Source organism: Tamandua tetradactyla, chromosome 15, assembly GCF_023851605.1.
Source record: "Tamandua tetradactyla isolate mTamTet1 chromosome 15, mTamTet1.pri, whole genome shotgun sequence".
Taxonomy (NCBI): domain Eukaryota; kingdom Metazoa; phylum Chordata; class Mammalia; order Pilosa; family Myrmecophagidae; genus Tamandua; species Tamandua tetradactyla.
The window spans coordinates 86,523,870-86,551,408 of record NC_135341.1 but is presented as its reverse complement, the minus strand read 5'-3'; the positions used below and the strand labels follow the sequence as shown (position 1 = coordinate 86,551,408).

Here is a 27,539-nt window from a genome sequence, read left to right as displayed (position 1 = left end):
TTTACATCTAATGTTCTTTTCATTATACCAGCCACAAACTGAAATGAGATCAGAATTCTTAGATTCTGTTTTAAAATATCTGATTATTTGATATGAAATGAGTAGCCCCTTTCTAGATATTTCTGCTTTTCTTTTTACTTAATTTCATGAGAAAAATAAGCATTATAATCATTAAGAATTATAGAATTTTAAACTGAATTTGATTTTGTAAATCAAGCAATTAAGTCTTTAATTTTACAGATTAATAAACTTAAATGGAAGTTGGTAAAGTGACTTGTTCCTATTCACACAACTAGTTAGAACTACTTAGATTCTAGGCAGAACTAAGACTCTAGATTTCTTGCTGACGTTATTTCTAGTAATATTGGCTGTTCATATGGACATTAATACATTATAGATCAGTGCTGTTCTTTTGTTTTTACTGAAACCAGCTTCTCTCACCTAGTAATTTAATTCAGGATTAAAATCAGTGGTCACTCTTTTTTTACTAATAATTGTCAGTGCTTTTGAAAAAGTGAGAAGTAGGGAAGCTTTCTGTTGTTTATACTGGCGAAAAATAAGTTGAGAAAAATACTTTAAGGTGATAGTAGTGCTTATCTAATGAGAAAAGATGGGCAGAGGTAAAGGTAAACTTGGGAAAAGAAGAGAAAGGAAATAGTAATAGAAGTGATAATAATAGCTAAAATTTATTGAATGCTTATAATATGTAAGACAGTATCCATTTATCTCTCACAGGCCCATAATAAATTAACAAGTAAAGAATTATAAAATAACAGAAATCCTAGAAATTGTACCAGAAAGAAAAAGAGTTGACATTAAAGGTACAATTTAGAAAAGAGAAATTAAGAAAAGTAACTGAATTCAAGTAAGTGGAGAAATTTGGAGTAACGTTGAGAAGAGTTAAGTATAGTTGGGAATAATTGGTTGCATGGACAAAGTTTTCTTTCTAGCATAAAATTTTAAGGTCTTGGTATTTAGTTTATTATAATTAAGATTTTACAGCAGTTATAAACACTTCAGCCAGTTTTTAATCACTTAATTTTGTTTTGTAAAGTTTTCTCTTAGACCTGAAAAATGAATGAACTTTTCTGCCTTTATTTTAAGAGTATAGAAAATGTGGCTTCATCAGTGCTTGGAAAGTCTGTCTTTGTTAATTGGCCTCACCTTGAAGAAGCTAGAGTTGTTGCTGTATCAGATGGAGAAACTAAGTAAGAGTTGATGAACAATCTTTTTAAATTTATATTTGTTTTACTTCATGGCTTTTATTGATTCCTTTTTTATGATTTAATTATTATGAGAACATTTACATTATGTAGTGACGATGAAAGTCCTCTTATACCACTCAAAGTTGAACCACTATTGACAGTTTATTGTATATCCCTTAAGATATTTTAGGTGCATATATCATTTTTACTTTTTTTCCTTATTTTCCTTTTAGTAGCTTGGAAGTTCTATATCCTAGTTCTTTCCTACCATTGGTTGTCATTATATTATTTAGCAAATGTATTTCTCTTTTTGGCAAGAATTAATAACCTATAAAACCTTAACTTGACCACATCCCTCCCAGGTTTTATTTAAATAATACATTAATTTTTAAAATGCATTTTTTTCTGTTTTAGAATAATTACTTAACGTTGTGTTCAAGTTCACAATTGCTTTATCAGTGATTGTTTAGACAGGTTCTTCTTTGTCTTTATTACCCGTATTTCATGTGAATTCTGTCTTCTTGATTTTTTTCTTTTATTATTTTTCATGTGGCTAGAAGCTTCTGAAGTAACTTTTCCCCCCCAGAGGAAATTGATTGATGCTCCATTTTCAAATTATTAAATGTCCTAAATATGTTTTCTTTTACTCACATATGAATTTTCAAGGCCCAATTTTTTTTCCTCACATCTCTGCAAACAATCTCAATTGCATTCTGTCATGTAATGTTGTTGATTGCCAGTATGATTTTTTTCTTTGTGTGTAATCTGCTTTTCCGTATGAAATCTTGAGAATTCGTTTTGAATCCTTAGAATTCAGTACCTCTGCCTTTTTCATGATGTCCAATTAATTTTTTTTTTTTTTGCCTTTGTGGATCATGCTTATGGTATCATGTCTAAGAGCTCTTCACCTAGTTCTTTGTCCACCAAATTTTCTCCTGTGTCTTCTTCCAAAAGTTTTATAGTTTTACATCTAAATTTATGATCCATTTTGAATTAATTCTCATATAAGGTATATTTAGGTCAAGGTTCATTTTTTTGTCCATGATTGTTCAATTGTTCCAGCACCATTTGTTGAAAAGATTATCCTTTTCTCCATTGGTTTGCTTTCGTCAAAGCTCAGTTGCACTTTCGTCAAAGCTCAATTGAGCATATTTGTGTTGTCTGTTTCTGGGTTTTGTTTTCTATTCCATTGATCTGTATGTGTATTTTTGTAGCAATACCACAACACCTTGATTACTGTAGCTATTCTATGTCTACAAAAAACCCTTGGTTGAATTTATGTAGAAATTGTGTTAAACTTGTAACTCTCTTTGGGGAGAATTGATATCTTTATTATGTTATAGCTTCCAATCTATGAGCACAGTTTATCTCTCCATTTATTTAGAGCTTTAATTTCTTTCATCAGTGTTTTGTTTTTTCTAGCATACACATCCTTTACGTGTTTTGTTAGATTTATACCTAACTATTTAACGTTTTCTGCAGTGATTATAAATGGTTTTGTGCTTTGTTTTATGGTGTTTTTTGTTGCTATTGTGTTTTTAACTTCAGGCTTCCCATGTTTGCTCTTACTTTATGCAAATATAATGGCTTTTTGCCCATTGATTTTATATCCTAGGGCCGTGTACAACTTAAGTCTCTACATTTTTTAGAATTCTGGATTTATATGATTGTTTCCTCTTAATGTCATTTAATTTGGTCCTCCATACCCAATATTTCTTATAAACTATGAATTAGGTATAGTGCTTTATTGGCTTGAGGTTAAAACTTTTGACAGGAATACTTTATAGATGATATAATGCATCAAAATTGCACTTCAGAGCATTTAAAATTTTTATTATATTCTTAGTTTCTTATAAGAATAGTTTATTTATTTATTTATTCATTCATTTTTTTTTTTTTGCATGAGCAAGCACCAGGAATCGAACCTGAGTCTCCAAGTGGCAGGCGAGAACTCTGTCACTGCACCACCATTGCCCACCCTTATTTTACATTTTAATTGAAAATGTTAAGTCCTTGTTCTGCAATTTATATTAGAGTAATAAAGGAATTTTTTCTTTTACTGTTTTATCACATCGAAACTTTTTACTTTGAAAACTCACACTACTAGAGCTCTATATTAAACCAAAAGTTTTTAGGTAATATAATTTCATTTTATTTTAATTTTAAAGGTTTTACTTGGAAGAACCTCCAGGAACACAGAAGCTTTATGTGGGAAGAACAGCACCACCATCTAAAGTGGCCCTTCTTGGAGATAAAGAGCAATCTAACTGGACAAAAGAAGTACAAGGAATTTCAGAACAGTGAGTATTATAAAAAATATTTAATATCATAGAACTAGAAATCTGGTTTAATGAGCTCATCATCTAACTTTTTTCCATTTGACATAGTAATCATTCTGAATACTGACTATATTTTCATTTTATGTTTTAAAGAATATAAAGAACTTTCAGTTTAAAATAATATCTGGCTAGCAGCTGTTGACCAGTTTGTTGCTAACATATTTCATGAAGTACAGAAGACAGTGAAAATATACAATACACTGTATTTTCTGAATTTGTAATTTATTTTCACTGACCATAAGGTCATTGAGTTTCTTGGCCATATGTGAATAAAATGAAAATGGGAAGGAATACCCTTCTTTGTTCCTCATTTCCCCTCATCCTCCAATCCCCCATTTGCTCCTTGGTTCAGAAATACAAGGTCTGTACCAACTATATAACAAGAAGCTTGCTTCATATTTCTCCTTGTGTTACACCACATTTTTTGTCCTCTAACCCTGCCTGCCAGGCTCGTCCATAATCACTCTTTCAAGATGAAATTCACAGGATCAACAAAAAATTAGAATGCTAATTTTTTTTAAAATGTTAATTTTTAAGGATGCCAGACTGCTTTGTGTCCCATGCTACCACCCTAACAATGCCTGTCTGTCTTCATCCAAACCCTAAACAAAACAGAATAGTATAGACTGGCAATAGGACATGAAATAGTTCGTAAATATATATCCATCTGCTCTCTCCCGTTTAAACTCTAATGGCATCCATTGGGGAATTCCAGGAGAATACATCTCTACAGTTTTGGAGGACATAATACCAGGCCTTAATATCTTTATTCAAAGATAAGTAAACAGGGAAAATATACAAAGACCATGAAAAACCATCCAGCATAAAATAAAAAGATAACCATAGTTCTCAAGTGACAAAGGTAGGACAAATTTTTGCCTCCCAACTGGGATAAATTAAATGCTCCTGTCAGAGCTTATAGCATGCTGATATTTTCCTTTTTAGCACTTAAAATCATATAATTATTAGTGTTACTTTATTGTCTTTTTCCTTAGAGAGTATGCTCCAAGAGGGCAGAGAAAATTGTTTTTGTCACCACAGGAATCTGATTCTTTAGCTATTGCCTAGGTACTCAGTGAATATTTGTTTGAATAATGGGGATTGTTTTAGTTGATACTCTCTAGATGGGAAAAAATTAAAAATTAAAGACTTTGGCCATTTGTTCATATATTCAACACTTTTTAATTAATTACCTGCTAGGTATAGTAGTAGGCACTATAAATACCTTAATGAATAAAAACACATAGTCCTTACCCTCATGGAAATTACAACAGGTGGATGGGAGATAAACATTAACATCTTGAATGATTTTGATTAAATTTCAGCCATGATAATTGCTTTGAAGGAGTAATACTCTGAGACCATGTAATAGAGAGATTGGACCTAGAGGGAGGACTTTAGTTTAGTCAGGGAAAACTTCCCTGAAGAAATGTTGATAAAACTAAGATTTGAATATGGAGGAGGAGTTAGGAAAAGAATGAAAAGGAAGCATGCTTCAGGATGAGGGAATAGTGAGATGTAAAGTCCCTATAGTAGATGGAAAAGCAGTAGGTGTAAGGGCCTGATAATGTCCACTTTGGCTGGAGTGGACAAAATAATGGGAAGCCTGATTGAGGAAGGAAAGAGGCACTTGAAAGAGAAAGATAACATCGTGTTACATCATATACATTTTTTTAAGTATTTTGAGAATAAGGGAATAAATTATTACAAAGGTTATGAAGAAGTTAAACAAGAGTTCTTTTCATTGCGTGTCGTGGCTGAAGGTTGGACTAGAGTGGATTGAAAAACGATTGAGAGTTACAGAAATGGAGACAAGTAGGGACAAACAACTTCTTCAAAAAGTTTAGCTGTGAAGGGGACAGAAACATCATGACCCCTTATCCTATCTATTCTTTCCCTTCTGAAATGACTTTATCTTCTATGATGGCAGTGAAAGGCAGAGAACAATCAAGGGTGCCGGCTATTGGTGTTGATAGCAGTGTACACTAGTTCACGAAAGAGAGTGATTTCTAGTGCCTGTCAATTTAGGATCTCTTACTTAGTTTCATCAACCAAGTTGGACAGACAAGGCAATATGGATTTATGAGACATGGGTTTATTTATTGTAGTCACCAGTAGGAAGAATGATACGCATTCCTTCAAATTCCTTTTCTTTAACATTGTATTTCTCCCTTATATTACTTCACTTTTTTTATCCTCTTGCCCTGCCTGCCAGGCTCTTCCATAATCTCTCTTTCAAGGTGAAATTCAAAAGATCAACATTGCTTACCCCTGAAGTTCATTTTTTATTTTGCGCATTGTAGTATCAGTAGCATAAGGTGGGATTCTGATGTCTCTGACTAGTAGGAGTGATGCTTCTATAAACCAGTCCTTACTCTAACACCTCTGCAGCATAAATGTAGAACCTATTTCTTATCTCAGTTATACCCCCCCATGCAACTTACCAATCAAAATATGGTTTCCTAAACTCAGTACCTTCTTTTTCTGTGAACATGTCACATCGCATAATTTCCATGAGTATCAGATTATCTGATTTTAGTTTTAGAAACCTTCTGACTAAGCACATATGATATACCTGATAAATTTTTTTATTCCTGTGTGACAGATTTCCTTTCTGATGAAAATTACCATTAAGAGACAACTGATGAAGGATGTAGAATTGAGTGAGCATTGTTTTTCGTTTTGCTGAGAAAGATTTGATCATGCCTGAAAACAAACGAGAAGGAGAGAATCAATATTCAAGAGAGTGAAAACATAATAAATATATTATGTTTATCAAAACATAATAAATTTGAAGGCAGAACAAGATGGTCTTCAGTAGGAGGAAGGATAGATCCTCTCTTTTAACAGGATGAGATGCAAATGCAAATGTAGTTTTGGTTTATGTGTTTGATATCTGGAAAATAAGAAACTGTCATTTGATGCCTTCTCTTTTCTTAGAAAAGAAAATGATGAGGTCAGCTATTGAGCATGGTAGGAAAGAAGGAAGTGTTATAAGTTCAAGTAGAGTGGAAGAGATTTGAAAATAGTTCTCTGAGAAAATGCAAGCATATCAGTTGATCAGAAAAACAAAGTAGAATTATATGCATATTAAAGGCCCTTTTTGAAGTTGATGATTATGAATTAATAATGGCACGGTCTGCCCTGTGTTTTGGCTTTCTCTAATAAAGCTCATCTGCTGAATTACAGGCCTAGAATAGCAAATAGCAGAGTTTAATCAGGGCTGGATTTTGCCAGGTGGCTAAAATGAAAAGACAAAGAGGCATTAAAATTTAAAATACTGGTAAGGACTTGTATATACAGTCTTTACTGAAATGATAGACAGTAGAATCTAAGTGAGATAGGGAGAGAAATGAAGAAGGAGAGGGTTAGTTAATAGTCTGGAAGATACTAGAAAATCAATGGGATAGAGGTCTCAAATGAAATTAAATAAGGGCCATAAATGAAGTTATTGAACAAGCAAATTAGAAGGAGGAAAGGATGCCATCAGATAATAAGATGTTTCAGTGAGTGATTTTAGAAATAGAATACTTATGAGTGATGTCAAGACCCAGGTCATAGCCATGGAAGTATGTGGCTGAAATGAAGAGAGACAGTTGTTGGAGATAAAGAGTTTGTGAAACTGAGTTACTGTGATCTTGGGTTGATCATACATGTAGACATTGAAGTCACTGAGGAAGATGGTAGGCCTGAGGGGAAGAGTGGAACAGCATAAGGTAGTTTACAGGGGTTTGGAAGTTATTCTGGATCATAGGAGAACCCCAGCATCCTCTCCTAGGCACAAGTTACATGGTATGAAAAATAAATAAATAGCAAACACTTAAGGGGACTGCACAGATATGTAGAGGAACTTTCAGTTGAGGAAGTAGAGACTGAGGATATAAGGGAGTGAAAAAGTTTAGGGCTGGAAGAAGGAGTAAAGGAAGTACTTTGGGAAGTTATGGAGTAGATGAAGCAAAAATAATTTGGGGGCGAGTGCCAAAACTCTACCTCAGCCAAGCAAGAGATGGATCAAAATAAAAATATATGGTTGTCAAAGGATTCCTGATAAACATTGAAACTATTTAATATAGAATTAATGTTCAGTTGTAAACTCTTACCAGACATAGGAGAATGTTAAAGATTGTTTTGTTTATAATTTAGAAAATCAGAGGAGTATGAAATATTTTTTTAAGTTTAAATCAAAAGAATTAATAAAAAATCATAAAGCAAGATTTCTTAACTTCCCAGTGACTAGCAGGAAAAATCAAAAGACGAAAGCCAGAAGATAGAAAATAAAAATGAAACACGATATAGGAAGCTTAAAATAAAATGACAGAAACATGACCAAACTAAGAATTTTGTCAATGAAGCTAATGGCTATAGCTCCTTAATTATAAGACAGAAACACTTAGATTTTATCACTAGCATCATCACCCACCTGTATAACTGACCAAAAGAAGTATACCTCAAACCATCCCTCAGCATCTATATTTTTCAGAAATTGCCGTTTTACATTTATATTCCAACAATTTTAAAATGCATATTTGATTCAGTTCTGTCTCCTTAAAGAACACATTACCAAAACACACCTGGGAAATTCATATAAAAAGAAAGCAGGGATTGCTGTGTTAAAAATCAAACAAAACAGTTTGACAATAACCCATAGTCCTAAAATATCACAAACAAAAAGACAAATATTTTCATGCCTCACTCCTATGGACTAACTGTAATTTAAAAACTTGGTAAGCTGGAGTCGAGAGCATGGGTTATCAGGCTGGGGTCTATTGTAAAGGATCCTAGATTGTAAGCTCTTATAGCAGTCACATATATTCAGGAGTTGTGACTGTTATTTCTAACTTCTGAGATACTGAGCTGTTTGTATATAATCTGATCTTTCCCAGAAACTTCGGGTATTTATGTGACACCTGAGACTCAGAGTTAGGGCTCTAAAGCTATGAAATTCAGCAATACCCCATACAGGAACTGTTTAAAAAGTTGAAAAAGGGATCAAACTTTGATTAGAGATACGAATGAGGCTGATCTATATAGAACTAGAGTTGCTCAGAATACAGGGTAAAGGCTGATATTGTCCATATTTTAAAACTTCAGTTTCTATGGGACCAAAGGGAGAGATGTTTATTTGGTGCAAAATTTATATTTTTGATAGTGCATTATCTAATTTAACTTGTATGGTCAGTTTAGTGAACACCATAAGTACATGGAACTTGAATAGAACGTGAGATTTTGTTGGTTTGTCAAGGTTAGTGTGATGCCCTGATAAATCCCAGAGTAATTTGAGCAGTAAATAAAGAAGTATTTGCAAAGTCCCCTTGGGGGACTGGGGAGAAAGGAGGAAACACTCAATTTCCCCATTTGGAGAATTTCTGATATTCTCACAAGTAGTGGGGAGAACCAAATCAGTAGACCACATGCTTGATCTTGGGGTTCACCCTATGAAACTTAGTCCTGCAGAGAGGAAGCTAAACCTACTTAAAATTAGACTTAAGAGTCACCCCCAGAGAACCTTTTTGTTGCACAGATGTGGCCTTTCTCTCTCTCTAAGCCAACTAACTCTGCAGGTGAATTCACTGTCCTCCCCCTTACATGGTACATGACTCCCAAGAGTATAAATCTTCCTGGCAACTTGGGACAGGACTCCCAGGATGAGCCAGGTTCCAGTATCATGGGATTGAAGAAGCCTTCTCGACCAAAAACGGGAAGAGAAAAATGAGACAAAATAAAGTTTCAGTGGCTGAGAGATTTCAGACAGAGTCAAGAGGTTATCCTGGAAGTTATTCTTATGCATTATGTAGATATCCTTTTTAGTTTATGGTGTATTGTAGTGGCTGGAGGCAAGTACCTGAAACTGTTGAACTGTGTTTCAGTAGCCTTGATTCTTGAAGATGCTTGTAACAAAAGTCTTACACTGTGACTGTGTGATTGTGAAAATCTTGTGTCTGTTGCTCCTTTTATCCAGGGTATGGACAGATGAGTAAAAAAAAAATGGATAAAAATAAATAAATAATGGGGGCTAAGAGGTAAAATAAATTGGGTAGATGGAAATACTAGTGGTCAATGAGAGGGAGACATAAGGGGTATGAGATGAATGAGTTTTTCTTGTTTCATTTTATTTCTTTTTCTGAAGTGATGCAGATGTTCTAAAAAATGATCATGGTGGTAAATACATAACTAAGTGATGATATTGTGAGCCATTAATTGTACATTATGTATGGACTGTATGTGTGTGAAGATTTGTCAATAAAAACATTTTTTAAAAAATCAAATAAAACTGAATTGAAAGCCAAAAGAGTAAATAGGGGAAATGATCATTTTGTATGAAATTTTATTTCACAGTGTAAATACAGCAAAACTGAACTTTTATAAACCAAATAAAAGAATTTACACATACTTTATTTGGTAGATTCTAAAATGTGCGTTTTTTTCACTTTTTATCATTTCCAGAGTTAGAATGTGTTTTCACCATCGAGGTTTAATCGATGGCCTCTTTTTTTCTTGCTTAGTGATTCATGATATAATGTCTTAGAATCACTGGTGTCTTCGAAACTGAAGCAAAATAACAACATAATATTCAGAGGCTGACTTTTCAGTCCCTGATAGATTTAGTAATCAAAGAACAAATCCGCAGAACTAAAATCTAAATAATATAATTCACTGACTTAAAACTTATAGATGAGATACTATACCCTATATGGAAAATATGAACCCTTTCGTATAGGCTACTAAGAAAATGCAAGAAATTTTAACACTACAGAACGAATACATATACAACACTGACCCCAAAACAATAAAGTTATAAATAGAGAAAAATCTCCCAACCACTTGGGAATTCTAAAATATTATTCTAAATAACTTTTTGTTGTTGTTTTAATGTAAACTTTTTATAATGTGCAGAGAGAAAGATATATACAAATCGTGCGTGTGTTGCATGGTAAATTTTACAAAGTGAACATGTAACCAGAAAGTACGTTAAGAAACAGAACCCCCATCCAAGAACATGAACTATCCTAACATATTACCCAATAGTTCAGTTTTTCCTATTTTTGAATTTTATATAAATTGATTTATTCAGAATGTGTTTTTTTGTTGTTGTTGTTTTACATGGACAGGCACCAGGAATCAAACCCAGGTCTCCAACATGGCAGGCAAGAACTCTGCCACTGAGCCACTGTGACCTGCCCCAGAATGTATTCTTTTTGAGTCTACCTTCTTTTGCTCAGTATCGTGACTCTGAGATTCAGCCATGTTATTGCATGTATTGCAGTTCATTCATTTTCACTTATGATAGTATTCCATAGTATTCTAGCACAATTTATATATCCATTTTACTGTGCACAGACATTTGAGGTTTTTCCCATTTGGAGCTATTACAAACAATACTGCTATGAGCATCTTTTACTGAATGCATAGGTACTCGTTTCTAAAAGTTGAATTACTGCTTCATAGGGTATGCCTAAATTCAACTTGAGTGGAACTGCCAAAAAATTTTGCAAAGTGATTGTATCAGTTTACACTGCAGCAGCAATTTGTAAGAATTTCTGTTAATCTCTGTCTTCACCAATACTTGTTATCTCTTCCATTTTAGCCAGTCAGGAATAGTGGTATCTCGTTATGGTTTAATTTACATTTCCCGGATGACTAATGACATTGAACATTCTTTCAAATGTTTATTGGTCATTTGCATATATTTTTTTGTGAAATGTTTTTTCAAGTCTTTTTGTCCTTTTTTTGGTTTTGTTTGAGTATTGCAAAATAATAAAACTTTCAGCATTGATTTCAGGGGCAAGTTTTAAGTCATTCACCATTAAATATAATAATTACTGTACTGTTTTGCCAAGATTCTTTATCAGATTAAGGGAATTCCTATTTCTATTCCTAGTTGGCTAAGAAATTTTTTAATCATTAATTGGTACTGATTTTATCAAATTCTTTTCTGCATATGTCAGAATAATATATGGTTTTTCTTCTTTTGTTTTTGTTACTCTGGTGGATAACCTTAATTGAATTTCCAATATTAACTGACCCCTGAATTCTAGGACGAATCCCACTTGGTTGTGATGTATTATACCCTTTTTATATCCATAAGCTATAATTGCATCCTTCTCAAAACTAGCATTCAAGTGTGAAGACAAATTTTAGACTAATTTAGACATAAAATGGCTGAAAGAGGTCACTGTACATTCAGTCTTTCTAAAATAATTATTTGAAATAGTCTATTTGAATTATTATAGCTACTTGAATATTTTGAATAAAAATCATGAAAGAAGAAATCATGTGATACAAGAAGAGTGGTTTTTTAAAAAGGAACAAAGCTTATGATTAAGTCGTAATTACTACTGATCTTATGACTATCAAGCTGGCAATATATTAAGAATAATAAAGGATAGTCAAATAGGAGTTACATATATAGGGGTGGCTTAATATTAAGACAGCTAGTCCACTACATTAACTAAAAAGAAAAATTCTAGGGCGGGCCACGGTGGCTCAGCAGGCAGGAATGCTTGCCTGCGATGCCAGAGGACCCGGGTTCGATTCACGGTGCCTGCCCATGTAAAAAAAAAAAAAAAGAAAAATTCTGTACTAATAATAATCATTATAAGCATAATGATAATAATCATAATTATAATGAAGCCTTTTGTTGAGATAGCAAAAATTCAACATCCAGGAGTTTTTGTTTGTTTTTCAACACTGAGGTTTGAATAATCATAACCATAGAAAAAATTCCTTAGGAGCTAGAAATAGTAGGAAATTTCTCCATCTTGGTAGGGGTTTTCATGTTTTTTCTTAACCAGAATCTTAGCACAACCATCATGCCAGGTGCTTAAACAGACGTATTGGTTAAATTGATGTTATAAACAAGACAAAGATATTTGCTATCACTGATACCTTTTAACATTGCTCTCAGTATTTTAGCCAAGGTAATAACACAAGGAAAAACTGTGAATTATATAAATATTTGAGCATGAGGCAAGCTGTCATTACTTGCATAGTTTGTCTACATAGAAATATTCGAAAAACATGTAACTTATAAGAGAATTTAGTACATTGACTAGGTATAAAATGTACCTACAAAATAGTAACTAATAACAAGAATAACCATTTATTCTTAATTTTTAGAATAAGAAAATATTTAATTACAGTTGCAACAAAACTCTAAAATGACTAGGAATAAATCTAAAAGAAGAGAAAAATTACAAAACTCCACTGAAAGACAAAAATAAAATAAGCTCTGAACCTGAAATTCATTTGTGAGAAATTTCAGAATTGTAACACAGTCAGTTATCTTCATATTAACCGGTAAGTTTATAAGAATCCCTATCAAACTGCCAGCAACCGTCTTTGCAGAAATGGAAAAACTAATCATCAAATTTATATGGAAGCATAAGAGGCCCCAAATAACAAAGCCATCTTGAAAAAGAAGAAAGACGTTAGAGGACTCACACTTCCTGATCTTTTTTTTTTCTTTCTCTGTTTTAGGATTTTTTTATTACAGCAGTTGCATGTTTACTGAAAAATCTTGCAAAAAGTACAGCGTTCCTGTCTATGTACATGCATACACACAGTTTTCCCTGTTACTAACATTTTGCATTATTGTGGCACCTTTGTTAAAATTGATGAAAAAAATACACTGTTAACTATAGTCCATAGTTTACATTCAAGTTCGCTCTTTGTGTTGTATGGTTCTATATGGTTTATTTGTTTGCTTGTTTTTTTAGTATTTTTATTGAGATATCTTTGCACGTCATACAATCCATTCATAGTATCCATCAGTGACTCACAATATCATCTAATAGTTGTGTATTCATCACCATGATCATTTTTAGAACATTTGCCTCACTCCAGAAAAAGAAAAAAGAAAAATACCATGCATCCTATGTCCTTTACCCCCATCTCATTGACCTAGTGCACTAAGTGCATTCTATCCAATTTGTTTTAACCCTTTATCTCTCCCTATTATTTACTTATTTTCTTTTTGTCCTTATTTTTTCCTCATCTGTCTGTATCCTAGGTAAAGGGAGCATCGGCAACAAGGTTTTCACAATCGCACGGTCACACTGTAAAACCTAAATTGTTATACAGTCATCTTCAAAAATCAAGGCTACTAGATTACAGTTCAACAGTTTTAGGTAATTCCTTCTAGCTATTCTAATACACTAAAAACTAAAAAGAAATATCTGTATAATGCATAAGAATAACCTCCAGAATAACTTGTTGACTCTATTTGAAATTTCTCATCCCCTGACACTTTATTTTGTCTCATTTCTCTCTTCCCCCTTTTGGTCAAGCAGGCTTTCTAAATCCCATAATGCCAGGGCCAGGCTCATTCCCAGGAGTCATGTCCACATTGGGAGGGAGGACAGTGAGTTCACCTGCAGAGCTGGCCTAAAGAGATAAGAGCTGGCCTAAAGCAATAAGAGAGGTTCTGTTGGGGTGACTCTTAAGCATAATTATAAGTAAGCTTAGTTTCTCCTTTGCAAGAATAACACTTTCGATCTTAAAATGTATTACAAAGCCATGGTAACCAAGATGGCATGGTATCAGCACAATGGATTCAATAGATTCAATGGATTCAAATTGAGAGTTCACAAATCCACCCCAACATTTATGGCTAACTGATTTTTGGCAAGAGTGCCAAGTCATCTAATTGGGGAAAGAATAATTTCTTTAACAAACGGTGCTGGAAAAACTGGATGTCCATGTGCTAAAGAATGAAGGTTAAAAACCTTACCTTATACCATATTCAAAATGGAACATTGGCCTAAATAGAACCAAAACTGTAAAACTTCTAGAAGAAAACATGGGGGAGTATCTTCAGGACTTGTGTTAGAAAATGGTTTCTTAGACTTTATACCCAAAGCGCAAGTTAAAAAAAAAAAAAAACAAAGATAAATGGGACCTCATCAAAATTAAAAACTTTTGTTCATCAAAGGACTTTATCATGAAAGTTAAAAGACAGCCACTTATTTGATACTGCAAAGACATTGAAAGGTTTTAAGTTGAGCAGTAACACAGTCACATATGCATTTTAGATCTCTCTGGTTGCTGTCTGGGAGATGATTTAGACAAAGGCAAGAATGGAAGGAGAGAGACCAATCTGGAGACTACTTCAGTAGTCCATGCACAAAGTGATAGGACCTAAAGAGAGTCTGTAGTACCGAGAATGGAGTGGAGAAAGAAGTGGTCGATAAGACATGTCTCAAAGATGCAGCTTGCCCTCGAAGGCGGAGAGAGTTGGCATTTGAGTCCTCTGGTATCCCAGCAGGCAGTGTAGCCTAGAGATGCTGACAAAGACTGGAGGAGCAGTCACAGCTGCTCTCCAAGGACCCAGTGTTCCTTAGGACCTTTACATTAACTGCAGTTTTTGAAAATATAAACCAACTAAGAAACTACAAGAAAAGCCATTCTTTTTATTACCCTATCCTCCAATATAAGATTGTCAGACTGCTTTGGAGTTTTTAACTAAATCTAAGTCCAGAATAGAGGATAGACGAGACTGTAAAAGCAGAAGCTGCAGCAAGGGGGAATTAGTGCCAATGCATCAACAAAAAGGGCTACCAGAGTTATGGAAGGAAATTTTCCTGTTTTTGTGTTTCCCATAAAGCTGATATTGTATGCAAATGATCAGTCAGCACATAAGCAAGCACTGACTCTGTGTAATGCACATGAGTTTGCCTTAAGTTCAAAATTTTGTGTACTACTACAAGTAATTATGTGGTTGTTGATGCTGCAGGTACAGTAAAGCCTCAGGGTTGTGTGGATATTGTGATTTGTCATAGAGATGTTTGATCTTGTCACTATCATATAATAAACAAATTCCATCTCCAAGTTTCCGAGCAAAGCCAAAGGAAGGCTTTAGGAAGGAAACAAGTTGATACTATGTTGTTCAATAGAGATTATTTTCTCCATTAGACTATAAGCCAAGTATAGAAAATCCTTGATATCCTTGTCTATTTGTATCAATCTCTGAGATTTTTAAAAGTTTTTGTTTATTATTAGAACAACTTCACCAAAAAAGAGTACACAGTTGTTTACATTTTTTTAATTGTGAAAAATAGTATATATAAAACAATAAATATCAAAGCACAGTGCAACAGTTGGTTATAGAGCAGATTTCAGAGTTTGGTATGGGTTGCAGTTGTACAATTTTGGAGTTCTCCTTCTAGCTGCTCCAAGACACAGACTAAAAGAAATATCAGCATGATGATTCAGCAGTCATTTGTTAAATCATATTTTCTCTTTTATAACTCTTCCTTCTCCTTTGATCCTTCTCCCAATCTTTAGGGGTATTTAGGCTATGCCCATTCTAACTTTTTCCTATTGGAAAGGGCTGTTGATAGTATGGGATAGGGATATGGAACTAGTTGATGTTCTGGAGTGGCTTGCCCCTCTGGGTCTCAGGATTTATCTGGCCTAGGAATCCATCTAATTTGTGGAAAGTAACCATAGTGCATGGAACCTTTGTGGAATCTCAGATAAAGCCGTGGGTGTTCTTTAGGGTTGGCAGGAATGGTTTGGGTTGGGGTTTGGCAAACCATGATAAATTGCAATATCTAGCTGAAGCTTGTGTATGAGTAGCCTCCAGACTCTAATTGAACTCTCACTGCCATTGATACTTTATTTGTTACAATTCTTTTCCTCCTTTTGATCAGGAAGGCATTGCCCATCCCACAGTACCAGAGCTAGGCTCATCCCTGGGAATCAAATCCTACATTGCCAAGGAGACTTTCACCCTAGATGTCATGTCCCATGTAGAGGGGAGGGTAATCATTTCACTTGCACAATTGAGCTGAGAGAGAGAGAGGCCACATCTGAGCAACAAAAGAGGTCCTCTGAAAATAACTTTAGTCCTAACTATAGGTAAGCTAAGGTCCTTGCTACATAAATATGGAACTATTAAACTTTACCACTGGGGAAACTCCTGATACTGTCTCAAACATTAGGGACTCCCAAGTCAAGAGACCAAGCCCTTGATCTTCAGGATTGTTTTTTGAAGCTTATTTATGTAGCAGAGAAGCTTATTTACATTTCTTTATAGCCTCTTTTGATCTCTGACATAAATATGCAGTTTTTTGACTTAAGATTTTTATCATTGTGAAGAACTCTCTTGAAAGTCATCCTTCAGTTCTTTTTACTGAATGGACTTATACACTGCTACTGTAGTATTCTCAAGGACTATATGTAAACACAAAATGTATGCCTGAGAGTGATTTTTGCAGGAAACAGGACTTTGCATCTAAAAAATTTTTATGTATACTCTTTCATAGAAAATCTTCATTGTTTAACCATTTGGGGAACATAAATAATTAAATGGGTAATGTCTGTACATTGTATAATGACTGAAAAGTACATAAATGTAATTATTTTGAATTGAAAAAAAAAAAACCACCACCAGAATGGGAGAAAATATTTGGAAACCACATATCCAATAAGATTTTTATATCCAAAATATAAAAAGAAATCTCACAACTCAACAATAAAAAGATAACCCAATTTAAAAATTGGCAAAAGACTTAAATAGACATTTCTCTGAACAAGCTATTCAGTTGACCAAAAAGCACATCAAAATTTGTTCAACATCTCTAGCTATGAGGGAAATGCATATCAAAACCATAATGAGATGCCATTTCACACCCTCTAGAATGATTACTGTTAAAAAAACGGAAAATTACAAGTGTTGAAGAGGATGTAGAGAAACAGGAACACTCCTTTATTGTTGGTAGAAATGTAAAATGGTACAGCCACTGTGGGAGCTGATTTGACATTTCCTCAGGAAGTTAAGTGTAGAAATACCTTATAACCCAGCATTCCCATTTCTAAATATATACCGAAAAGATTTGAAAATAGGGACATGTACAGATATCTTCACACTGATGTTCATAGTGACATTATTTACAAGTGCCAAAAGATGGAAGCCAGTCAAGTGTCTCAACAACCAGTGAATGGATAAATAATATTCAGTTATAAAAAGAAATGAAATTCTGATACATGGCAGCAGCATGGATGAAACTTGAAGACATATTGAGAGAAATAAATAAGCCAGACACAAAAGGGCAAATATTGTACGCTCTCACTGATATAAAATAATTAGAATAGCAAACTTATAGATTGATAGAATATAGGTTACTGGGGAATGGGCTGGGTGTAGGGAATAGGAAGTTAATGCTTAAATGTAGAGTTTCTATTTGGATGATGGAAAAGTTTTGTTAATGGATGGTGTTGAGGATAGCTCAGCGTTATGAACATAATAAACAGCACTGAATTGTATATATGAAGATGCTTAAGGGGGAGTTTCTCATTTGCATATACTATAATTAAAATTTAAAAAAATGTTCATGGAACTGTACAATACAAACAATGAACCCAAAGTCAAACCATGGACTATAGTTAATAGAGTTTTCATCTATTGTAAGGAATGAGCTCCACTAATATCAGGTGTTGATAATAGGGTGGTATGTGGGAACCCTGAATAGATGACTGGATGGAAAGAGAGAGAAAGATTAAATAAAACATGAATACAAAGATGGCGTAATAATAGTAAAAGACAGTAATGAAGATTTCACAGATAACAAGATAAAAACCAAACACTAACTTTTCAGATCTAATAAAAATAGTTAAGAAACAGCAAATATCCCCAGCTCAAAATCGAATTAATAGCAAGAAAAAAATTTGACATCATTACAAAGCATACAAAAGGAAAACAGTGTAAGATAGGATGCTTGGTCCCAGATTCCTGCCCTTTCCACTAAACTATGCATTAAAGTAAATAGTCATGCGTAACACCCAAAAAAAGAATAATGACATGAATGGAGGAAGGACCTGATAGTCCAACCCTGAAGTAAAGATCCCAACATATGGTACAGAAACGATGTTTTAAAATAGAATTTAAAAAAAAAAATTCTTGATGCAAAGGAAGAATTTAGTTAACAAACTGAAAGACTATCACAGGTACTACAAAAAAGAAGTGCTTTCTTTTAGTTTATATTTGCAGCTTTGTTGTAGATATATCTTTTGTACAAAATAGATTGGGTTTTTAACTTTCGTTATAGTAATTACAGGCAGGTTTAGGCCAGTTACAATTATAGATGAACTATGGTTATGTTTGTTCTTGGTTCTGTTCCATATTTTATCTTATATTTTCAGTTTGTGTCTTTTTATAAAAACTCATCTATATGATCTGTAGTTTTCATTGTATTATTTTGGGAGGCTTTATATTTTTATTCTAGTGATTATTTTTATGAAGATAACATTAAAAACTTTATCCTCTGTTTCTGTGGATGACATCTAGAGTTAGAGTCTGTTTGTTCTTCCTACTTCTTCATTTTACTCCAATTAATAGAATATTTTTGCCTTTAATATGCATATACCTTTATTACTCAAGTTCAGCCTTTGATGTTATTTTTGACCCCATGTCTTTATTATTTGATGTCAGTTTTAAATGTTTTCTTTTATTCTTTTTTTTTTATTAATTAAAAAAAGAATTAACAAAACAATTAGAAATCATTCCAATCTACATGTACAATCAGTAATTCTTAATAACATCACATAGTTGCATATTCATCATTTCTTAGTACATTTGCATCGATTTAGAAAAAGAAATAAAAAGACAACAGAATAAGAATTAAAACAATAATAGAAAGAAAAAAAAAAACAAAAACAAAAACAAAAAACCTATACCTCACATGCAGCTTCATTCAGTGTTTTAACATAATTGCATTACAATTGGGTAGTATTGTGCTGTCCATTTCTGAGTTTTTATATCCAGTCCCGTTGTACAGTCTGTATCCCTTCAGCTCCAATTATCCCTTCTCTTTTTTTTTTTTTTTTAATTAACGGAAAAAAGAAATTAACCCAACATTTAGAGAGCATACCATTCTACATATGCAATCATTAATTCTTAACATCATCACATAGATGCATGATCATCATTTCTTAGTACATATGCATTGGTTTAGAAGAACTAGCAACATAACCGAAAAAGATATAGAATGTTAATATAGAGAAAAAAATAAAAGTAATAATAGTAAAATCAAAACAAAACAAAACAAAACAAAACAAAAACCTATAGCTCAGATGCAGCTTCATTCAGTGTTTTAACATGATTACTTTACAATTAGGTATTATTGTGCTGTTTCTTTTATTCTTAACAACACCCACTTTCCCACACAAATTTTGTATTTTTTTTCACATTTCTTCATTGTCAGGTTTATAAGCATTCTCTTCTTAACCATAGTTAGTCATCACCGTTCTTTATTTAAATAGATTGAGTACTCATCAGTTCTTTTACCATACTTTCTCCCCTCATTTCTTATTTCACTGAAATTTGTCCTGTGAGAATTTATTCAAGAAAGGCTTATGAAAATTACTTCTATGCTTATGTATTAAAGAATGTTTTCTATTTACCTTTATACATGTGTCTATGGTTAGGCTCTGTTTCCTTAGTCCCAGAAAGTTCTAGATTGACTGGTTCTATGAATAAAGCCAGGCCAGTGTAATTTCAGCTCTAAAAACTGATGTTGTTTTCTTTTGCTTATGTATTCATATGATATTTTCTTAATCTTTAAAACCAGTAAATTTACTAGGATATATGTTGGGGTCACTCATTATGAATTAGTTTTTCCTGAAACAGTATGCCTCTTCACATGTAGATTAAAATCTTCCTTTATTTCTAAAATCTTTTCTAGAACCTATTCTTTCAATTTTTTATATATTTCATTATATTTTTTCTCTTTATAAGAGATATCATTTTTGTGTAAGTTGGATGTCTTTGTCCAAACAGATCTTCCATGTTTGTTATTCTTTTCCTACTTCTTGTTAACTCTTTGTTTATTTTTATTTAATTTTGCTCACTCCTGTTCTTAATATCCCTTGTGGTTTTTTCACCAGTGTTTACTCTCATTTATGCTTAATTACTCCAATGTGGCCTTTATTTCTATAATGACTTTTTTTTGTCCAACTGCTTTCTGAACTCTTCCAACTCACATTTCGTCTGCAGCTCACATATTATCTCACATAGCTTGCTTAAGTTCTTTAAAATATATATACACACGCATGCTCACATACACCATAGCATGCAATAGGTAGTTTTCCCCATATACCCCTCTATTTTTAACTCTTTGTACAAGTGTCATGCCTTTAAAGTAGTCATGCAATAATTAATTTATATTTGCAGTGCTAATCAGTGAGATACATGGCTGTAAACAACCCCTCTCAGTCATATTCACCTTCAGTATGGCATTGTTACTTACAATCCCACTAAAAACTATCATCACCTACATGTATCTCTTCCTGTACATTTAAGTTCAACCTCGTTAACAAGTCTGCGTGTGTTAGGTAACCACTCCCTCTTCTCTAGCTTCTGTCTATCTCTAGGTCCCCTGTATTCTACATTTTAAGACTCTGAGTTCACATTTTCTAGGGGTTCATATTAGTGAAATCATATAGTGTCTATCCTTTTGTGTCTGGCTTAATTCACTCAGCACTATGTCCTCGAGGTTCATCATTGTTGTCATGTGCTTCAGAACTTGATTTCTTCTTACTGCTGCAAAATATTCCATCATATGTATATACAACTTTTTGTTTATCCTTTGTCTGTTGATGGGCACTTGGGTTGTTTCCATCTTTTGGAAATTGTAAATAATGCTGCTATGAACATTGGTGTTCAAATGTCTGTTCGTGACTCTGCTTACAGCTCTTCTGGGAATATACCAAGTGTTGGTATTGCCAGGCTTAGCGCAATTAGATATTTAGTTTTCTGGGAAAGATCAAACTGTCTTCGACAGCGGCTATACTATTACACTTTCCCACAAGCAGTGCCTAAGTATTCCAGCTTCTTCACATCCTTTTCAACATTTGTAGTTTCCTATTTGTTTAATGGCAGCCATTCTTGTAATGTGAGATTACCTCTTTGTAGTTTTGATTTGCATTTCCCTATTGCTAATGAAGATGAACATCTTTTCATGTGTTTTTTAGACATTTGTATTTCCTCTTTGGAAAAATATCTATCTATATCTTTTGCCCATTTTATAGTTGGGTCCTTTTTTCTTTTGTTTTTGAGTTATATGATTTCTTTATATACACTGGATATCAAACCCTTATCAGATACATGGTTTCCAAATATTTTCTCCCATTGAGTTGGCTGCCTCTTCACTTTTTTGACAAAAAATGTGCTTTGAGTCCAGAAGCATTTGATTTTGAGGAGTTCCGTTTTTTTTTTTTCTTTCATTGCTTATTCTTTGGGTATAAAGTCTAACAAGAAACCTCCTATTACTAGGTCATGAAGATGTTTCCCTATATTTTCTTCTAGAAGTTTTATGGTACTGCCTCTTATATTTAGGTCTTTGAAAAATTTTGTTAATTTTTGTATAGGGTATGAGGTAGAGGTCCTCTTTCATTCCTTTGGTTATTGATGTCCAATTGTCCCAGCCCCATTTATTGAAAAGATTATTCTGTCCCAGTTCAGTGGATTTCGAGGCCTTGTCAAAGATCAGTTGACCATAGATCTGGGGCTTTCTGAGCTTCAGTTCAATTCCATTGATCAATATGTCTATCTTTGTGCCCATACCATGCTGTTTTTACCACTGTGGCTTTATAGTAAGCTTTAAAATCAGGAAGTGTAAATTCTCTTAACTTCATTCTTCTTTTTCAGTATGTTTTTGGATATTCAGAGCCCCTTTCCTTCCAAATAAACATGATAACTAGCTTTTCCAAGTCTTTAAAGTAGGTTGTTGAAATTTGATTTGTATTGCGTTGAATCTGTAGATCAATTTGGGTAGAATTGATGTCTTAATGATATTTAGCCTTCCTATCCATGAACATAGAATGTTTTCCACCTATTCAGATCTTTGATTTCTTTTAGCAGTGTTTTGTAGTTTTCTGTTTACAAAGCCTTTACATCCCTGGTTAAGTTTATTCCTAGATACTTGATTCTTTTACTTGCTATTGTGAATGGAATTTTTTTCTTAATTGCCTCTTCAGATCATACTTGTATATAGAAACATTACTGATTTTTGTGCATTGATTTTTTTCCTCCCATTTTGCTGAATTTATTAACTCAAGTAGCCTTGTTGTAGATTTCTCTTGAATTTCCAGATATAGGGTCATATCATCAGCAAATAATGAAAGTTTTACTTATTCCTTTACAATTTGGATGCCTTTTATTTCTTTTGCTTGCCTGATTGCTCTAGCTAGAACTTCTAGCACAATGTTGAATAATAGTGGTAACAGTGGGCATCCTTTTCTTGTTCCTGCTCTTAGGGGAAAACCTATTGGCCTCTAACCATTGAGTATGGTGCTGGCTGCTGGTTTTTCATATATGCCCTGTATCATATTGAGGAAGTTTCCTTCAATTCCTACTTTCTGAAGTATTTTTATAAGAAAAGGATGCTAAATTTTGTCTAATGCTTTTTCGTCTTCAATTGAGATGATTATGTGATTTTTCCCTTTCGATTTGTTAATGTGCTATACTACACTGATTGATTTTCTTGTGTTGAACCATCCTTGCATGCCTGAGATAAAATCCACTTGGTTGTGGTGTATAATTATTTTAACGTGCTGTTGGATTTGATTTGCAAGTATTTTGTGTCAATTTGCACTTATTTTCCTGAGTTATTGCATCTCAGCTTTGTGCTTTTGTTTTATAATGATTATTTTACTAATTAAAAAAAAAATTCATGGCAAAATATTTGGTTACAGTTTTCATGTGCTCTATGGCAACATTTTTCCTCTGAATATTTATTGTCTGACACATCTTTATCTTGTTCCTTTTCCCCTTCTTCTTATGGTATCCTGACATTAATCCTGTGCTGGTTTCTTTATGATTATTGCTCATCTTTGAATGAAATACCCTATTTGAGATGAAGTGAAACAGGCCAAAACCGTATTTGAGCCCAAGAACTCTCCTTTTGATCCAGACTTCTGTGTCAGTGAATAAACTCTTTGTAGACTTTGCTTCTCCCCAACCAGCCAAGATCGGCATTCCTAAGCTACTCATGATTCAGGGTCTTTCTCTTCCTTACTGCCTCAATAACCATCTCCTTCCTTGGACTTATCTATATATCTTCTCCTGCCATACCTTCCCAGCTTTTCAAGACATGGAACCAAACAGTATGTTTCACTCCAGTGTGTTTCCATCTTTCTAGTTGTAGCAATATGGGAGTTTGTTTTTGAGTCTCAGAGTATTCTCTGCTGGCTTTTTTCTGAGATCTGAAACTACAAGCATGTCCTTGGTAAGTCTCCTCATAACCTGTTTGACCTCTGTTACTTGCAACAGCCAATCTTCCTTTTTATAAAATTCACTTTAACTTCTAGAGAGCAGGACCAGTGTTAGGCACTGTCTTTCCTTGGACAACAATGTTCTAAATTTACGGCAGAAAATTGTACTCCTTATCTTATTTGGTTCCTGCTGGTGAATTTAACTTCTTCATACATGGACCCACATTTTCATCCTACCTCCAACGTGAAGTAAGGAAATCTCAAAGGAAAAAAAAGCATAAAGAATAATTAAATAATATGAAAAAGATGGTTTTAAAGTTCTTTGTATAGAAAAGCATGTCTTCCAATATGCATTTTTTATATATATCCATGTACTATAATATTTGTAAACTTGATTATGTTCTTGGTGACGCACACACACACACAACCATCCTCCACCAAAGGAAAGAAATCTATACAAAGAAATTTAAATTATTTGGAAAATTAAGAAGTATATTCTCAGATAACCAACCATTGGATCAAAGAGGAAATGAAGAAATTAAAAGAGAAATTATAAACTATCTAGAATGCCATAAAAATCAGAATATGGTTTGCAGGAGAAAGTATACTCTGAGGAAACTTTACAGGCTTAAATACCTTGATTATTAAGAAAAGCAAAACCAAAAGAATCTTATTGGAATCAAGCTAATCATTTTAAGGCATTAAGAAAAAATACAACAGCAGTGAAAAAAAGCTAGAAATTAATAAACATAAAATAAAATTGACAAAATAGAAAACACACCAAAATAAGTTGTTCAAAGAATAAATAAATCCCAAAGCTAGCTCTTTGGAAGACCTATAAAATAGAGCAGCATTTCTCAAATTTCAGCATGCATCAAAATTACCTTAAAGGTGTGTTAAAGCATCAATTGTTGATCGCCTTTCTCAGAGTTCTAATTCTAGTTCTAGTTCTTGGTAGGTCCTGAGAATTTACACTTTTAACCAAGTGATTCTGACCTGTTGTCACACTTTGAAAACTGCTTAACTAGATAAACCCTTTGCCTCCCTGGTAAAGCAAAAAAGAAAAAGAGAGAGCAAACTTAACCAAACAGAAATGAGAGACCTAATGGCAGATGCAGGAATAATTAAAGATAGTAATAGATGCAACTCCAAAGTAACAAATTTGAAAACCTTAAGAAAATTATTCTATTATAAAATATAAATTACTGGAATCATAGAAGAGATTCTAAATATGTTTAAAGATCTGCTAAATGGGTTCACAGCAGAGCTTATCTAACCTTTCAAGAACAGATGATTCAGTGCTATTCCAGGCCACAAAAAAGAATAATTATTCCCAATTTTATGAAGACAATAAAGCTTTAACTCCAAAACTGATGAAGAGAATACCATTAAAGAAACTAGATCAGTCTAGCTTATCAAATAGATGCTAAAATTCATAAACATATATTTTAAAATAGGGTCCAGATGGAGCAAACTAATACATTGTTATTAGTTTATTTCAAGAGTGTAGAGGTAGTTCAGTAGTAATAGATTTTATCATTGAATTAAAAGAAAGACAATGTAGATATATCATGAATGCTAGAAAAGCATACCAAAAGAAATGAGTTATTTCTGGTTTTTTTAATCAATATAGAAAAGATATGGATTCCATTTAAATATGATAAATGCTCTTTAACAACAACAAAATATTGTACTAAATGGTAAAACACTAATATAATTTCAATTAAAATTAAGAATTCTACACTTAATCATTTTACTTTTTTCCTTAAAATACTTCTGATATTGAGAAAAAATTTCACATTTCTAATATTTTGAGATTGTCAGATGTCATTTTCATAGAATGGTTAAGAAAAAGGAAAAAATAGAAATAAAGGAAATAATTATTTCTGTACTGAACTATTTATATGGAGCTTTTTGAAAATTATGAAACTTAATAAGTATGTTATTAAACTATCTTTTCAAATCATCTAAGTATTAGGAAATGATTATTCTTTCATATTCCCAATAGGTGTTTTTTAATTTTTTTATTCCCTGTAGGTGTTTAGATTCTGGTTTTTATGAATAGCCACTGTCTATTTTTATTTTTTCTTTAGAAGTAGAAAAGAATACATAAGATTCTTTACAATATTTTGTTAGAAAATATGCTGTATTCTACAATGTTTCTTTCCAGACAGTCTTGCTCTTAGATATTAGAGAGGTTTGTTTCATTCACTGAAATGCATACTTAAAGATCAACTCGGTAAACGTTTATAAAACAGCAACTATATGACAAGAATGGTCCCATGGAGATATTAAGAATTAGATAAGGCATAGTTCCTGCCTTTAAGAAGCTCATTGTTTGAAGGTCCATTAAAGCAAATATTTATAGCATGATTACTATGTAAATATGTACCATCTCAATACTACCTGGGAAAAAGAGGGACAAGAAATGTTTCTCCTGCAACATTGTGAACATAATTAACAGCCCTGAATTATGTATTTGAATGTGGTTATGAGGAAATTTTAGGTTGTATGTATGTTACTAAAATAAAATAAAAAATCCATGGAACTGCACAGCATGAATAGTGAACCCTAAGTTAAACCATGGACTGTACAGTTACTAGAACGGTTATTAAAATATGCTTTTAGCAGTTGTAGCAAATGTACCACACCAATGCAAGGTGTTAATAATAGGGTGGCATATGGGAATACCGTATTTTATTGTGGATTGTTCTGTAAATTCACAACTTCTATAACAGCAACGCCAAAAAGACGTTTCTGCTACTGCCTCCTGCTTCTACCACAGAATAGATGTGACACAGATATGTCTTATAGCTCTGTGAATTCTCATTTAATCATACAAACAACAAGAGAGGTGTCCACAGAGTAAAGCAAATAATGTAAAAAGTCTTAAATTGGGTACCCAGAACTGCTAGCATTTTTATTTAAAGTTTATTTAAGCATTTGTTTATGAGTTGGTCGAATCCAGTTTGAATAATAACTAAGTTCTATTCCTAGAAAATATACCACTCTCATACATATGTATATACCTTCTTTTTTTTTTTTTTAGCTACCTGAGAAGAAAAGGAATAATAATAAATGAAACATCTACAGTTGTGTATGCTCAGTTACTCACAGGTCGTAAATATCAAATAAATCAAAATGGTGAGGTTCGTCTAGAGAAACAGTGGTCAAAACAAGTTCTACCTTTTGTTTATCAAACTATTGTCAAGGTAAGTCTTCATCAGATCTCAATCCCATCTTTTTTTGGTAACATATATAAACATAAAATTTTCCATTTTAGCCAATTTTGTGGCATTAATTACTTTTACAGTGTTATGCTATCGTCACCACCTAAAATTTCTTATCACTTCAATCAGAAGCTCTCTAACTAATAAGTAATAACTTGCCATTTCCCTTTGCTCAGCACTTTGTAGCTTCTAATCTATTTTCTCTCTGAGTTGACTTATTCTAGGCATTACATATAGGTAGAATCATGTAATATTTGTCCTTTTGTGTCTGGCCTGTTTCACCTAGCGTTGTTTTCAATTCATCTGTGTTGTAGCATATATCAGAACTTCACTCCTTTTTTTGGCTGTATAGTAGCCTATTGTCTCTTCCATCTTGATGTACACTATTGCATATTGTATAAAGAAAAGACTACATCTTATGTTTATTTATAAATATAAACTAACTCAGTGATGTATAATGGAGATTATTTAATATAATTTGCAAATTACTGTAGTCTTTATAGGAAGTAGTACATGTTCAAACATACACTATGTTTCGGCTTGGGGAAATTGGC

At 33.1% G+C, this 27,539-nt stretch overlaps 1 protein-coding gene across 3 annotated transcripts in view; it reads left to right on the top strand.

Annotated features, from left to right (window-relative positions):
- Window positions 1–27,539, top strand: part of XRN1 (5'-3' exoribonuclease 1) — a 167,307-nt gene that overhangs the window by 70,390 nt on the left and 69,378 nt on the right. For all 3 annotated transcript variants that reach the window (XM_077130309.1, XM_077130308.1, XM_077130307.1), the window contains exons 19-21: window positions 1,105–1,208; window positions 3,374–3,505; window positions 26,805–26,967. In XM_077130309.1, coding sequence (XP_076986424.1) covers window positions 1,105–1,208; window positions 3,374–3,505; window positions 26,805–26,967 — 399 coding nt within the window. The remainder of the gene's footprint in view (window positions 1–1,104; window positions 1,209–3,373; window positions 3,506–26,804; window positions 26,968–27,539) is intronic.